Source organism: Acomys minous (genome assembly GCF_964271855.1).
Source record: "Acomys minous genome assembly, chromosome: 5".
Lineage (NCBI taxonomy): Eukaryota > Metazoa > Chordata > Mammalia > Rodentia > Muridae > Acomys > Acomys minous.
Window position 1 is genome coordinate 61,064,205 of NC_140494.1, and position 14,753 is coordinate 61,078,957.

Here is a 14,753-nt window from a genome sequence, read left to right on the forward strand (position 1 = left end):
GTTTGGGAATTGTCCTTGGCTTTGAATAAAACGTCATGTAGGCTGGAGTATGGCTTGGGACTAAAACAGTAAATTTTATAGACTCGTTTATAAAAGTATAATAGATTAATTTTTCAAAGAAGTCAAGACCAGGGCCAGACTTACATCTTTGGAAGCAAAAATAACAAATTAAGTTCTAGGAATATTGATTGAGAGATATACATGGTAGTATACGTAAGTGAAAATGTCCATTATTATTAGAAATAATATTTTTTTCTTGGGAGCAAGGCACCGACTAGAGTGAGAATGATATTCGGGGATTATTTGCATTGTGAATAATTGAAATCCTCTTTCCACCTCTGCCTCCCTCTCTGTCTCTCTGTCTCTCTGTCTCTCTGTCTCTGTTTCTCTGTCTCTGTCTCTCTCTCTCTCTCTCTCTGTTTCTTTCTCTATGTGCCTAAGTGTGTGTGTCTTTCTCTGTATATGTGCACACATGTGCCCCTCAATGTATAGCCGTGTGTGCACATGCCTCCCTGTATAGTTCTGGCTGGCCTTGAACATGATGAAGTCTTCATGCCTCTGCCTCCTGCGTTGTGAAATGACCGGTGTGCAACACTGTACTCCACTTCTTTTGTAGTCTTGAGCTCCTCCTTAAGGAAGAAACGAAACTGACCTTTCTAGCTCCCTGTACATCATCCACTCATCCATCCCTCGCCCCTTAAATCCTTTCCTGAAACAGCAACACTTCCTTCAACAGATGTCCCTTTCAGAACACCAATCAGATGTGCTTTATTTTTTTTTATAGAGGCAAAGTGCTAGAGGAGTTAACTGGCTGTTTGCCAGTAGATTTGGAAGGGGATGGAGGGGTCCTTTATCCCTGGATAGCTTCCTCTCCCACTGATTTAAAGGCCGCTGCTGAACATTGCTTGAGAGTGAGAGGCTAAGAATAGCTCACCTGATTAGACCCCAGAACAAGGGAGTTACTGGAGTGCAAGCTCCTTAGTCAGCCGTTGCAGCAGTCACTGGCCTGTCAAAGCCCGTGGAACCTGACTCTGCCAATCTTCCTGCTTTACCTTCTACCGTCTGTGTCCTACCCAGTGAGTCTCTGTTCTGTCCCCATCGTGCCATGTACTTCCCACTTCAGTACCTCTGACTTAGTAGTTTCCTCAGTCTCAATGGTTCCTCCCACGCTTGTGGGCAGCTACTTTCCTTCAGGCCTAAGGGGAATGGTATTTGTCTCCTGGGAAAGAAGAGATGTTTTTTTCAATTAACCTTAAACATTTTCCATCAGTTTTAAGTAAGAGATGAGACACTAGAATCACACTGGATAGATTTAAATTTTAATTAGTTGATTCTAATTAACTATATAACCTATTTTCTCACTTGTGAGATAGGGGTTTATGAATGAAAAATAAAATAATATAAGGGTTCAGCCTCAGAATGTACTTGTAAGAATAAATACTCTCTTACAGTTACTATTGTATTTCATAACTTTATTCTCTGGTCTTCACACTTGTATACCTTTTGTCATCTCTGTATGGTTGAGTGATTTGGGATCAAGACTCCTTTCACGGTCCTCTTGGCACTGTGGCCCGCATGCAGTAGAATCCATTGTGTATGTGGTACTGTAACTGAGCATCTAGGTAGGTGTTGCAGGGGGGTGGCAGCCACAGTCTGATCTGTCACCACTGGATCCCAAGTTTAAAGGGATAACTTCGGACTGTATTTCCTCTAAGCTTATTGCTGCATTTCCTGGGGCATTCTTTCATGATGGTTGCTATGGCTTACACAGTTTAATTGTGTTACATGGAGTTCTCCCTGCATATAAATAATATGTTTATCCAAGAGATGAGTTTCAAATAGGAATCAGACTAGAAGTCATGTAGACAATGGACAGGAAACTCATACTTAATTTGTTAATTTGTGTCTGTTTAGGTGAGTCGTTTTTTTAAACATTTTAATATAGTTAAGTTTTTAAATCACCCAGATAGGTTAATATGGCTATAGATTAGTACTCCTACACTATTTTATGATCTCCCCACAGAAACCACTTTGGCAAATTCATCTTATTCTGATTGACCCTGTAAGGGTCCCACATCCAAATACCAGAACTGCTGTGCTATGAACCTAGGGAATGGAACATTTGGTACATAAAAATCTCCCAAATTTGATATTTTTTGTTTATGCCTTAACACAAAACACATTACAGTTTTCTGTTGTGTTCCTTTTTGAGTTATGGATTATTTGTAATTATGTGGTATAATTTCCAAATGTTTTGGGTTTTTAATATTATTTTATTTACTTTTAATTCCCTTCTGTGCTGATAATATACTTTTAATATATACATTTTCATTAATTAATTTATTTAATAACTTTACAGCTTGATTGTGGTCCCTTCCCTCCTCTCCTCCCAGCCTCACCCTCACACCTCTTTCTTCTTCCTACTTCCCCTTCCCTTTCAAACAGTAGGCAGAGCTGGGAGTCCTTCCTCCTGCTCTTCCACAAGAGCTACTAAATTGAAATTGTATTATACTGATCATATCTTTGACTTTTGGGGCAAAAATACTTATTTAACCCCTTTAACTCTGAAATAATCTCTAGAGATAAGGAAAATATTTGAGTTTTACATTTTACTTTTCAAGCAATTTTCTATCATTTTACTCTGAATCTCCCCCCCCACCCCTGCTCTCTCTCTCTCTCGCTGTGTGTGTGTGTGTGTGTGTGTGTGTGTGTGTGTGTGTGTGTGTGTTCTCCCATGGTCTAGCTATAAGCCCAATTGGAGAAACCCCAGTTTTGCAGGTTAGTGCCATTCCAGACTAATACATGTACATTTCTTTTCATCTTCCTCGTCTTGGCAGTCTCTCTCTTTCCTTATTCAGCAGAGTCTATGGGATGACTGTCCGTTCTCCACCCCAGCTTTGCTGGATTCGTGTCCACGGGCCTTCCCCACCCTTCCATCAGCTTCTCTCCACAGGAGAGAACGTGGCCACAGACTGGACTCTGCGAGGCCGTGTCCCTTCCGACGGTAGCTGTCCGTGCCTCTTTCCCTGTGTGCTCCAAGAAAGCGCTCTTCTTCTCGTCCCTCATTCACCCTTCCACTGGTGCACTCCATCACGCCCTCCTGCTTCCTCTGAGGCCCACATCCCCAGTGTTCCCTTTCCGGTGGTTCTACCCTGTTCATCCCGTTGCCTCTTAGAAAATGTGTTCACTTTTCGGCTGTTTTATTTTCCTTAGTTACCAAAGGCCTCCTGTACCTCCTCCTCCTCTGTCCCCTGCCTGTTGCCAGGGTTGTGCCTATGGCTGCCTGTGCTTGCTTCATCCCCTAACTAGAACTAGAACTGACTGTGGCGTAAAGTGCTCTTGTCCCCCTCCAGGGCTCAGAGTCAGGCCCTCGCTTGGCCTTCTGTGGGGCTTCTAACTCATCTCCCTGCCACCGGTGTTCCTCTTTCAGCTTCTTCTCCTAATCACGGCAAAGTGATCTTTTACAAACATTGATATGATCACATGGTCTGTCAACACCACGGCAGAGTGAAAAACCAAACTCTGTGAAAAGACGAATAAGGTCGCCAATGATTAGAACTCTACAACTTTGTCTGCTACTGTGCTACTATCCATTCCAACCCACAGCACCAAAGAAACGTGCTGTTTCACACCCCTTAGTCTTTTATGTTGTTGGTCTTCTAGTGGGGCAGTATTTTTTTTTTTTACACGTTGCGGCCTCCTACTTAACATTTCAAAGACTGTGATGAAGCACCCTTGTCAGGCTTGACCTGGCTTTTCTTCTCTGCCTTCCCAAGTCCTCACTGGCATGCTGCAGTGGTAACAGTGTCCATGAAACATTGGTTTACTGTAGTTTGTGGACACTGCCATTAGTTAATGTATAGTTTATTATAACTCTCCTTGCCATTCTTGCCGCCTGTTGTACATGGCGAGGACTGTATAAGTGTTTGTACAATGGGTGACTGTTGGCAAATGTTATTTGGTGCTCCATTTATGGACTTAGTATTATATTTTAAAATCTAGATAATAACTTTGGTATTGTATGTCTTTAATATTGACAAACTGAAGGCTGGTTGCTTGGTCACAGTTTTCAGCAGGGAAGAAGATTTTGTTGCTAGTGACTTAATTAGCTAATCTAGCTGGATATTTAGGTCTTTTGTTCATTTTGCCCTAGTGAACAGTAGCAGCTTATCCAGGCCTTTCTTTTCCACTCAAGTTGTAATAACTTAGAGAAAACCCTTCCACGGAATTCCTGGTCATCTTTCCCACCAGCTTCATTTGTCTCTAGCTTGCAGAGAACTCCAGAGTGCAAATCTTATCTTTAGTTTTATGCTCATGGCCTTTAGTTCTTCCTTCCCATTCATCTATCTTCAAGTCAATCTTGTTCTTGGTTAGCCTCGTTTAAAGTTTACTTTCCAGCATCCATTTTGCACCTGTTCTGCTTTGTCCAACATGGAGTCCACAAGGACAAGCATCATTGTACACTGGTGTTTATGTTAAAGGAGCCGACAGGCACACAAAAGTTGTCCAGCTGTTGGCCTCCAGGGGAACACATGGGTGTCACAACACAGTTGACAAACAGCCCTCTAATGTCCCCAAGAAGCAGTGAGTTCATACTGCTGGAAAATCAGAATCAGGAAAGGACTTTACATTTCTGATGGTTGACGTGTGGCTTAATTGTCCACATCCCCATGTCAAGAGTAGACTGTTTTCTGCAGACCGTCTTCAGAAGGGCACGCTTAAGCTTACTTGGTGTTGGTAAGAATGCAGATCTGAAGTCTCTCTGGTCCCTGGCAGGTGGCTTGGTGGTGTAGCTGGATTGTGCTTTCTTTGGAGGCATGGTCTTTAGACTGACTGTGATAAGGTCGACTCCCAGGAAACCCCAGCATCCTCCTCTCCCTGGCGCCACTGGGCCGGCCACCCGCCTTCCCTCTTCCTTCTCCTGCCCCCACCTCCCCACCACCTCACTGTTCCTCACTTGAACTGACTGCCAGAGTTCACAGACAGCTGGGCAGAGAGTGGCTAAGTCGCCCAGCTGCCCGGGAAGCTTGGCGGCCAGGCTGAGGGAAGGAAGCATCGGCTCTCTTTGAAGGTCGGCTGCCAGTGAAGCTCAGGCAGCTGGACTTCAAAGGGGGCACCGACGGGCTTTCCCTCCTGTCTAGGCAGGCCATTCCATGGCACTGCGCTTCCGGCGTTGGCACCGTGCTTTTCAAATTCCCCTTCAATTAAAGAGCTGAATTGGGAGCCACACTTATGTTAACATTTGTATTTATAAGAAGCAGACAATCTAAGTTCCCACCCCAAAGCTGAAGAGCTAGAAGAGAAAAGACAATAAATATCCCATACAGTGGCATTCCCTTACCGCCAGCCCCTTTTCTGTTGTTTACCAATATATACGGTACGTTAGAGATTTTCCGTATGATTTTGAATAAACACACATCACCCCTTGCTTACGGACAAAAGTTTAGATATACCTGTGAGTGGTACTTTTTATCTGTTTCTAGAAAGGGGTGCAGTGCTCACTGGGCCATCTTTACTCCTGGGAACAGCGGGTGCTGCAGGACAGTGTAGATCCACTTAAGGGAGCTGAGTGTCAGGAGGAGTATGAGAGCACCTGACCCAGGACGCCAGCCCTGCCTTCCTATGCAGCCCACTCTCTCCTTGCCAATTGGTGATGATAGCACTCACAGCCCGATGAGAAAATGCAAAGGGTTAATAAGTTTAATAGATACAGTGCGCAGCTACAGTAAACCCTGCCAGGAGGTGTTTGCTACTGCTCCTATTATGATAGCCTAGCTCCCATTAACTAGGAAAAGAGGGAGGGGACACCTGGCTGCTTTTGTTGTTCTTGTTTGTATTATTGCCTCTGTTTGGACAGGAGACAGCTAGCTTCTGCCTTAGACTGATAAATGCATCCTAGTGTAAAGTGATGGATTACAGAGTTTGAAGGAGGAACATGTTATCGAACTTTCATATTATCAAACTCTTGCTTCATTACGTATCCTGGGGCGATAAAGAGACTGGATTCATTGAGGCCTACTGTGATGGTACTGTCACGTACATGCTCAGAGAGAGAAACACGACCGCTTTTCAAGAAGCAGCTGCTAGAGTGAGTGGTATCTTTCCTGGAGCCAGAGTCAGTGTTTGAGTTTTTACTCTGACGGCTTCTTGTCATGTGCGTATGGGTAAGTCGTCTTGTTGGTGAAATGAGATAATTATGCGTCATTCAGAGAGGAGGAAGGATGAAATTAGAAAATGTAGTGTTGCTGTCCAAGTAGCAACATGTTCAACAAATGTAGCTGCTGTGGTTATTATCATCATTTTTGTTATTATTGCCACCACTAGTATAACAAATTAAAATTATTACTAAATTACAAAGTAACCTTCATTTGGCCTAACAATGTTCTAGTAAACAGAGGGCTTTTCCTTAAGGGTTACAGTTTTTGTTTTTTGTTTTTGTTTTGTTTTCTAATCCACAAATTAGCTAGTTTGGGACCAAATCTAGTTTGCCATCTCTTTTTGTGGATGCTGTTTTGTGGGTTTCTGTTTTTTGACATATGCCTATGTCCATTTGTCCATATAAGTGTCTGTCCATGCTACACAGCAGAAGTAAATTCTTGTGACAGGATCTGTAAAGTTCTCAAAGTCTAAAATAGTTCCCATTTGGTTCTTTCCAGAAAAGTCTGCTAACCCTTGCTCAAGATGCATGTTTCCCACTTAAGGACCAGAGAAGATTGGTTCAATCCATGCTGGTCTATGTTATGAAAAAATAGTTGCATATAGTCAAACTTCGGGGAATGTTAAAGAGGTTGATTTATTCCAGGACGATTACTTAAGAGACTCTGGTTTTTAATATACTGATGTGTATTGTGAATCTTCAAGACAAGGCCATGGTATGCAAATAAACTCTAGTTTCCCAGGCTTACTTGGCCGTGGCCTTCCAGTACGATGATATTACACAAAGCATTCTCTGGGAAACCCTGTTCTTGGCCTGTCTCTGGAAGGACTTTCTTAAATCATTCCTCTCAGTGATTTAGGTGATATCCTCACATGGAGACATATAGAAGATTCTGGAATTCTATATTGGTTACCCCATTTTTTTCTAATCAAAATTATATTTGCTTAAAATCAGAACAGTTAAACGTGCCAGATATTTAAATAATCTAACCAGACGTTCTCCCCAGCTTCTATATGAATCTGTATGATGTTTCAAGATTATAAGCCAGAGTCTCAAAGTCTAAGAGAAGACAAGCTGTTTCACTTCATGCCTTCTTGAAAATTTAAAAGTACGAACTCTTTCTGGAACGTTTTTTTCCAGCTACATTTCTACATAAGTCCAGAGTACCTAATTGGTATACCGACTGATCTCAGCCAGGGTTTGTAAGAGGGGAGATTGATGTGAAGGTAACTTTTGCCCTAGCCATAAGGGGTTTGTTTTATAGACTAAAGTAAACACCTTGAATTTCAAGTTGCAAGCACACAGGGAGCCAGAAGATTCCAGAGCACTGGCGTCATGTTCTGCCTGTGACTCACATCTCTCAGTGGCTGAGCTCTCTCCTGCAGCTGCAGCTTCCAGCTGGCCACCAGATAGAGCCCTAGGTAGTCACACACTGCAGTCACCTGGTCTCAGATGACCGAACAGGCATACAATTGCAACATAGTCTGGTCATGAAGGAAGGCTGGACTGTCCCTTTGCCAAACAGAGACGAAAAGTAAATGCTAAACCATAGCTGTTTTCTGTGGGGTCACATTGGCTATAGCAGGCACTCTGCTGGGAAGTGCAATCCTTTCCTGAATGCATTCTTTTTCTCTGTCCTCTCTGAGCTCTTCATCAGTGGCTCAAGGTCAGTGCTTAAGCATTTTGTTGCACACCACACCTGATGCATTCATGGACTTATGCTTCATGAAAGAATAGTAGTTATACATGTTTTTTTCTTTCCCAACTGGTTCATCATTTCAAGAAAATCTCATGCCTTATGTTTATTTCTTCTCTGCTATATGTACAAGAATTCTCAATAAATGTTATTGGATTGTAAATGTGGATCCTAAATTTTCCATTATTTTACATTATAGGGAATGATAAATGGATTATTAAGGCGCGCCCGCGTGTGTATGTGTGTGTCCCCATAAATGTTTATACCTGTGCATGCCTGGAAGCCAAGGGAGGGCATCCAGCAAACTTCAGAGGTCCTCCTGTCTCTGCCTCCTCCATTGCTGGGTTATGTCATTTGATGGCCAGTGCTTGGCATTTGTGTGGGTGCTAGAATTCACCGTTCCATCCTCAAGCTTTAACAGCACGCACTTTTAACCCCTGTGCCATCTCTGCAGCCCCCCCCCCATTTCTGTCTTTTATCTTTAAATTATTTCTTTAAAAGAAAGAAAAAAGGAGGAGTGGCAAATGGAAAGAGGGAAGAGAATTTCATTCCCAATTTGATTGGACTAAGAAAGTAGTCAGTGAGGCACATTTTGGCATGTGTCCCAGAGGCAGGACCTTTCCAGAAGGGAATAACTGAGCTACAAAGACCGAATGTGAGCACAAGACTGAATAAAAGGGTTAAAAAGACAAAGTGTGCTGAGTACTGGCATTGCCCTTTCTCTTACTCTAATCCTTGCAGGTGTGAGCAAGCTCCTCGTGCCACATCTGTGAGCTGCTCCTGCTGCCATGGGCTGCCTTGCCGTGGTGGGCGCAATATGCGTCAAGATAACTCTGCCCCCCTGACCTAAGTTGTTTCTTGTTAGACATTTGGTCACAGCAACAGGTAACTAAAACAGAAGGGAAATAGACAAGGGAAGCATCATGGTATTGAACATAGTTCTCTGGATTCAAAGAACTCAGAAACTTGAGCAAGTGTCAAGTTACTATGGAGTATATTTCCATGCTCAAAAGTTCGTTGCTCAAAAATTCTTTTGCTCTGTAAGCACCATGGAGTGTGATAACATTACTGTATCCTAGGAGTCTCACTAGGGTTCTCAGAATTCACATGTATGCTTGGGAAAGAAACAACTGGCCCTCAACCCACTTGAAGGAAAAAGTCAGAAATACGGGGCAAGGTTTATCTAGTACCATAAAGAAACTCACTTTAAGGCCAGCCCTTCCATGTCTCTAGACAGTTCTTCTCTCACTTTTTAATTATCATACTGTACTGTGTTATCTTGATATCAAAGAATGTATAAATAAATGGCTATACTTCATCGGAAACAGACTACACCTTCCAGAGACAATGGTTAACTGAAGCTAACCATGGCCAGAATTAACAAACATTGCTAGAGGGAATTCCTACTCCCATAGGTAGGCACAAAACAGGCAAAAGAAGGGGGCTGTGCTTAAAGTATGAGACATGGTAAAGTGCAGTTAACTTTGAACGGAAGGGAGATGGGACTATTTATGATGGATATTGCTTGGCAAAATGTTAAATACTGAGAAAATTGTGTGGCACCATCTAGTGCTTGTTGTCTGGGCTGGCATGGCTGGTTTCTGCCATGTGTACTGTCCCTGTAGTGATCCTGAGCGTAAGTCAGAGCTCGATGGCTCGGGACAGCTCACTCATCTTGACCCCTTACCCACATGCCTCTTCCTAATGTGGACCTTTAATACAGCTCCTCATGCTGTGGTGACCCCCAACCCCTAAAATTATTTTTGTTGCTACTTCATAACTATAATTTTGCTACTGTTATTCATGAATCATAATATAAATATCTGATATGCAACCTCTGTTAAAGGGTCATCCAACCACCAAAAGGGTCTCCATCTACAGTCGAGACCCACTGTGCTCAGGGGCTAACTGAGCGCGCCTCTGATCATCTAGGAAAGTAATACATGTTTTCTCACCCATTGACTGGGTTCCAAAAGCAGTAAGGCAGTGCGTGCGTGTCTCTACTGACCTCTGCTTGTCTTGCTTCCTAATGTCTATGTGTCTTAGGGTTCCCTGGGAAGCAGATGATGCCAGGGCAGGGTTAGACAGTTACGAAACTTATTGCCAAAATGCCAAGGGAGGAAAAGTGGGAAGAGAACCAGAGACTGGTAGCCGTCTTCCCCTTACTCTCAGAATCCACATTTAGGTGGCAGAATTACACATTGTCTTCTTGAGACACAGCACCCAGTTCAAGCTTAAGTCTGTCTGAAATTGTTTTGTTTTTGAAACAGGATCTCACTCTGCTAGCCTGGAATTCTCTGTTCAGGCTGGCCTTGAGATCAGTGTGGCTCTCCTGCCTCAGCTTACCAAAGACTGGGGTACAGACACGGCATCATGCTGCCTGAGAGCTGTCCTTGACACATACAGACCAAGAGACAGACACTGAGCTCTACAAGCTCCATCTTTGATGCCAGAATGACTGAGAAGTTCAGAAATTGCATGTTTAAGACTCTGTTAAAGACGTTGCAGATACAGTGCCTAGGATATGCTAAGCATTATGTAAGAGTTACTATCACCGCCAATTGCCACCATCACCAGCATCCACAATAAATAGCACATTAGCTAGTCCAAGAGCCACAAGTGTGCGCACCATGTCTGTTGTATGCTAAGAATAAACTGAACATTTTGTATTAAATAAGTAATATGCTCATTTGATTGTTTTATTTAATTTTATCTCTCAGATATATGTAGAGAATGATTCCAGTAGCTTCAAAAGCATAATATAAAAATAGTTGTTATTTTATGTTACTTGGGCCTTGTTTGAAAAAAAAAAAAAAAAGAAAGAAAAACAAAGTCTCCTGCTAGGACTTCATCTCTTCTTTGTTAAAGCAAGTAAAACTTAAACTTTGTTAAAGCCCTTTAGTGTTTTCTTTTTAAGGAACAAAACTATAATCATGTCAAATTAGTACTTCACTTAGGATATATATAATTTTCTGAATGATAATATGTTTTTGTACAAGATTAGTCTCATTTGAATATAAAAGAAACAATAATGCTTTGCTTATGTTTACTAACAGGTTCATCCTAAGTTCCACTATAAGCAGGCTCATGCCCCTGGCACAGACACTTCTTGTGTGGCTTTTTCCTATGATGGTAACGTCCTTGCCTCTCGTGGAGGTAGGTAAACAGCTTTTTCTGATGTTTTTCCTCTATGTAAGAAGACAATTTTTAACTCTTAGCAAATGTCACACTAATGTCCCCGTGCTTCAGAAGTTAGCTGTGCTTTTGTTAATATACCTTTGCCAGTCTGTTTTTTTATTATTTTCTAAAAATTATTATTATCATTACTATTATCATTATTACATATACATTTATATTATTACACATAAATACAATAGACTACATATAGGAAGAAGAACCATGAAACAATCAGGAATCATAAAAATGTTACATTCATAGTGTTTTGGCTGGCTGAGAGCTGTCCTTCTTTTTATTTCACAACCTTGAAGAAAACATCTTTCCTATCTTAGTAAGTCTACAACTCTAAATGTAAATCAATATCTATCATATCTCATTTTTATCAACTTAAAAAGTTATGTAGACCTAAAAACATCTTAACCCCTAAACAACTAAGCTTAATTGTAAAACTAAATTACCTGATCTTCAACCCCATCAACTTGAGAAGGAGTAAAAATTAATTAGCTGAGTAAACCAGAAGTGCAGGTCAGCAGCTTCCAAAATGAAAAAACAACAGAGACAGTTTGCTGCCTGAACAGTCACCCAAAACTCTCTATCACGTTGGAGCACCATCTTCAGCCTTCTGGGCCAATATAACTGACAGACATATTTGTGAGGCAGAAACTACTGAGGACTTGCCTGCAGAGTTTGGCCGTTGACTCTGCCTGCATCCAAGCTTGCTCATTTTTAGGTAGAATTCTGTCTGTAGCCAAGAGGAGGACATTTTGCCTAGTGGCTTGTTTGCCACATTTGAAGCCATCTGCATAAGGGTTTTTGTTGTTGTTGTTGTTGTTGCTCATCATGTTCTTTGAGGTATTATTATTAAAATGTGTTTTCAACTTGGCAACATTGTCTATATCAAAAGTCAGTAATTGGACTTGCAAGATGGCTCAGCACTTAAAGTGCCTGCTGCCAAGCCTGGTGACCTCAGTTCATTCACTTCCCAGAACTCACATGGCGGGAGGAGAAAACAACTCCACGAAGTTGTCCGTTGCCTTCCACATGCAAGCTTTACCATGCTCTTGAATATACATGCAATAAATAAGTACATACATGCATACACACACATGTAGAAATATTACCAACCACAATGTATAAATTATATGCTTTCAGCTTTAGATTTTTATTTTTGCATCAAATTTCATAGGAATTTGGTTTTTGGGGATAGCTTTTGCTTCTGCCCTTGGGATCATCTACATTCTTTTCTTCTCTGTGAGTATGTGCTAGGCAAGCGCTCCACCACCGAGCACATCCATAAACTGTGGTGGCTTTACAGATAGCTCAGCTGGGCAATCAGTAGGCTGGCCTCAGACCCTTGATTCCTGTCTCCTGAGGATGCTGGCTGTTACTCAGCTGTATGCCAACATTCCCAGCTACATTTGTTCTCTCCTACTGTATCAGTCCATGCCTGGTACTGCACATCCTCAGTCTGTTGTGTGCCCCGCTTCTGAGTTCAAACACTAGCCCTGGCTGGCGGAGGTTCTAGTATCTAACGGCTATATTTTATTCTATGTTATTTTATTATAAGCGTATAGACTCATACGGTTGCATGTTGGTTATTCCTGGTTTGTTTGCGGCATCCATCTCACATGGGTAAGACTGTGTTAGCAGAGGGGAATGAGTAACCTCTGGGGCAGCCTGTGAACGGTACCTTATGGGGCGTGGCCGAGGATCTTTCTGTGACCTCACTTGTGACGACACAGTAACATTCCAAAGGCGAACTTTACGAAGTTCACAGAGTACAAAGCCATAAGTCCAAAGTCAGGTCTCAGAGGAAGAGTCCCTGGGGACAGAGGGATTTTATTAATGCTCCTCTCTCACCCACAGCTGATCCTGATTCCTTATTAGGCCCAAAAGGCTGAGACCAATCTTAGGCTGTGGACACTGGGGACAAAGGACAGCGAAGACTTACTTATCTGAGCTTGGCTCTTGTTCTCATCAGGAGTTTGTGAGGAGCTCTATAGAATGTCGAAACAGTATTTTTAAAAGCATATCCACTGCTCTGTAGGTAGCTGGAAAAGCGATATTTTCCCAGCAAAGTGAAGGCTGATGGGCACAAGTAGAACTACTCCGAGGTCAGGGAAAAACATGGCCCACGTGATTAGTGTAGATGGAGCGCCCCACCCACACACTGATGGGAAAATAATCTGTTGTGAGCTGAGCTCTTCTCAGCCCTGATGGTTCTGGAGTTTAAGGTCTCCCAAGAAAGCAGATTATATTCAGCCTACCATGGGGAGCTAGCGTCTGCTCTAGCGTTAAGCTTTGGTGTAGTTTCTCTGGAGTTGCCTACAGATGCTCATGAACCTGAAAAGTAATTGCTAGGAGGATAACTTGCTATCATAAAATTCTATACTATTTTTGCAACTGTTACTGCCTCTTGTAACTCCAGAAACAATTACAAAAGGGAGATAGATGTACTTAGGCGCACTTGGGCTCCCTCTCCTTTGCCCTCTATCCGCTTTTCTTTACTTCTTCCCAACCCCCAGTCTTTAAAGTTATATACATTTAGGAAACCTTAAGCTGGCATGAGTTCTTTTGTACAAAAATCACTTGTGTTTTTCCCCTTTACTCCTCAATTAGGTGATGACACATTAAAATTATGGGACATCCGACAATTTAATAAGCCATTATTTTCAGCCTCAGACCTTCCCACCTTGTTCCCAATGTAAGTTGTTTTATCTTTTCTAATTTTTGGTTTTTGTTTGTGGGTGTGCTTTGTTTTGTTTTTCACACAAGGGTTTCTCCATGTAGCCTTGGCTGTCCTGGAACTTGCTCTGTAGACCAGGCTGGCCTCAAGGTCATAGAGATCCACCTGCCTCTGCCTCCTGGGTGCTAGGATTAAAGGTGTGCACCACCCCCACCGGGCTTCTTTCCTAATGCTTTTTTTTTCTTTTTTAATGTGTGTGTGAATGTTTTGTCTGTATTTATGCCTGTGTACCATGTGTGCGCCTGGTGGAGTTATAAATGGTGTGAGATGCCATATGAGCACTGAGAATTGAACTTGGGGCCTCTGAAAGAGCAGCCAGTGCTTTTAAACACTGAGCCATCTCTCCAGCCCCACATGTAGCTTATTTTGTTATTTGATTAGCATAGGAGGATGTAAAAGAACTTTCTTTAATGTTAATCTGCATCAAGCATTTTAAATCTTCTAGTAAAGGGACTTGTGAAGTATATATATTTTTGATTTTGCTAATTTGTTTTAGAGATAATTGAAGTGATATTGTGTTATACTTGTATGAATACAGGAGGTCTTTTTTTCACACTGTCTTGGCCGGAATGACCAAACGCTGTTATCTCCCTCTCCTAAGTCTGGCAACTGAAGCTTTCAAAGATTATTCTGAGGCAGCTGAGGCAGGATTTAACCTCTAAGTCCTATAATTGGTGCCTAGGAAACAGTTTCTATTTTGGAAGAAGTAAAACTTTACATCTGTGTTAGATAATGACCAACAGAGAGGGTATGAAGGTAACGGAAACATCAAATAAGAGGAACTGTGTGGCAGTGGAGCCCCGCCCCCACACAGCCCACTGCCTGGAGCATCATCTGTTAATAACAACGCACCAGCAAACACCAATTTAGAATAGATAAAAAGAGATTTTTGAGCCATTACACCTGCTAAAACAGTGCCTACTACATAAGTTCTTTGACTATTATGTTCGCTACTCACAATTAAATGGCCATGGTTC

The 14,753-nt window shown here is 42.1% G+C and overlaps 1 protein-coding gene across 2 annotated transcripts in view; it reads left to right on the top strand.

Annotated features, from left to right (window-relative positions):
* WDR70 (WD repeat domain 70) overlaps positions 1–14,753 on the top strand; it is a 221,056-nt gene that overhangs the window by 160,480 nt on the left and 45,823 nt on the right. For both annotated transcript variants that reach the window (XR_014779175.1, XM_084781528.1), the window contains exons 11-12: positions 10,910–11,009; positions 13,650–13,734. Coding sequence is in view for 1 of the 2 variants with exons in the window: in XM_084781528.1 (XP_084637654.1) it covers positions 10,910–11,009; positions 13,650–13,734 (185 nt within the window). In the remaining variant the exon portion in view is untranslated. The remainder of the gene's footprint in view (positions 1–10,909; positions 11,010–13,649; positions 13,735–14,753) is intronic.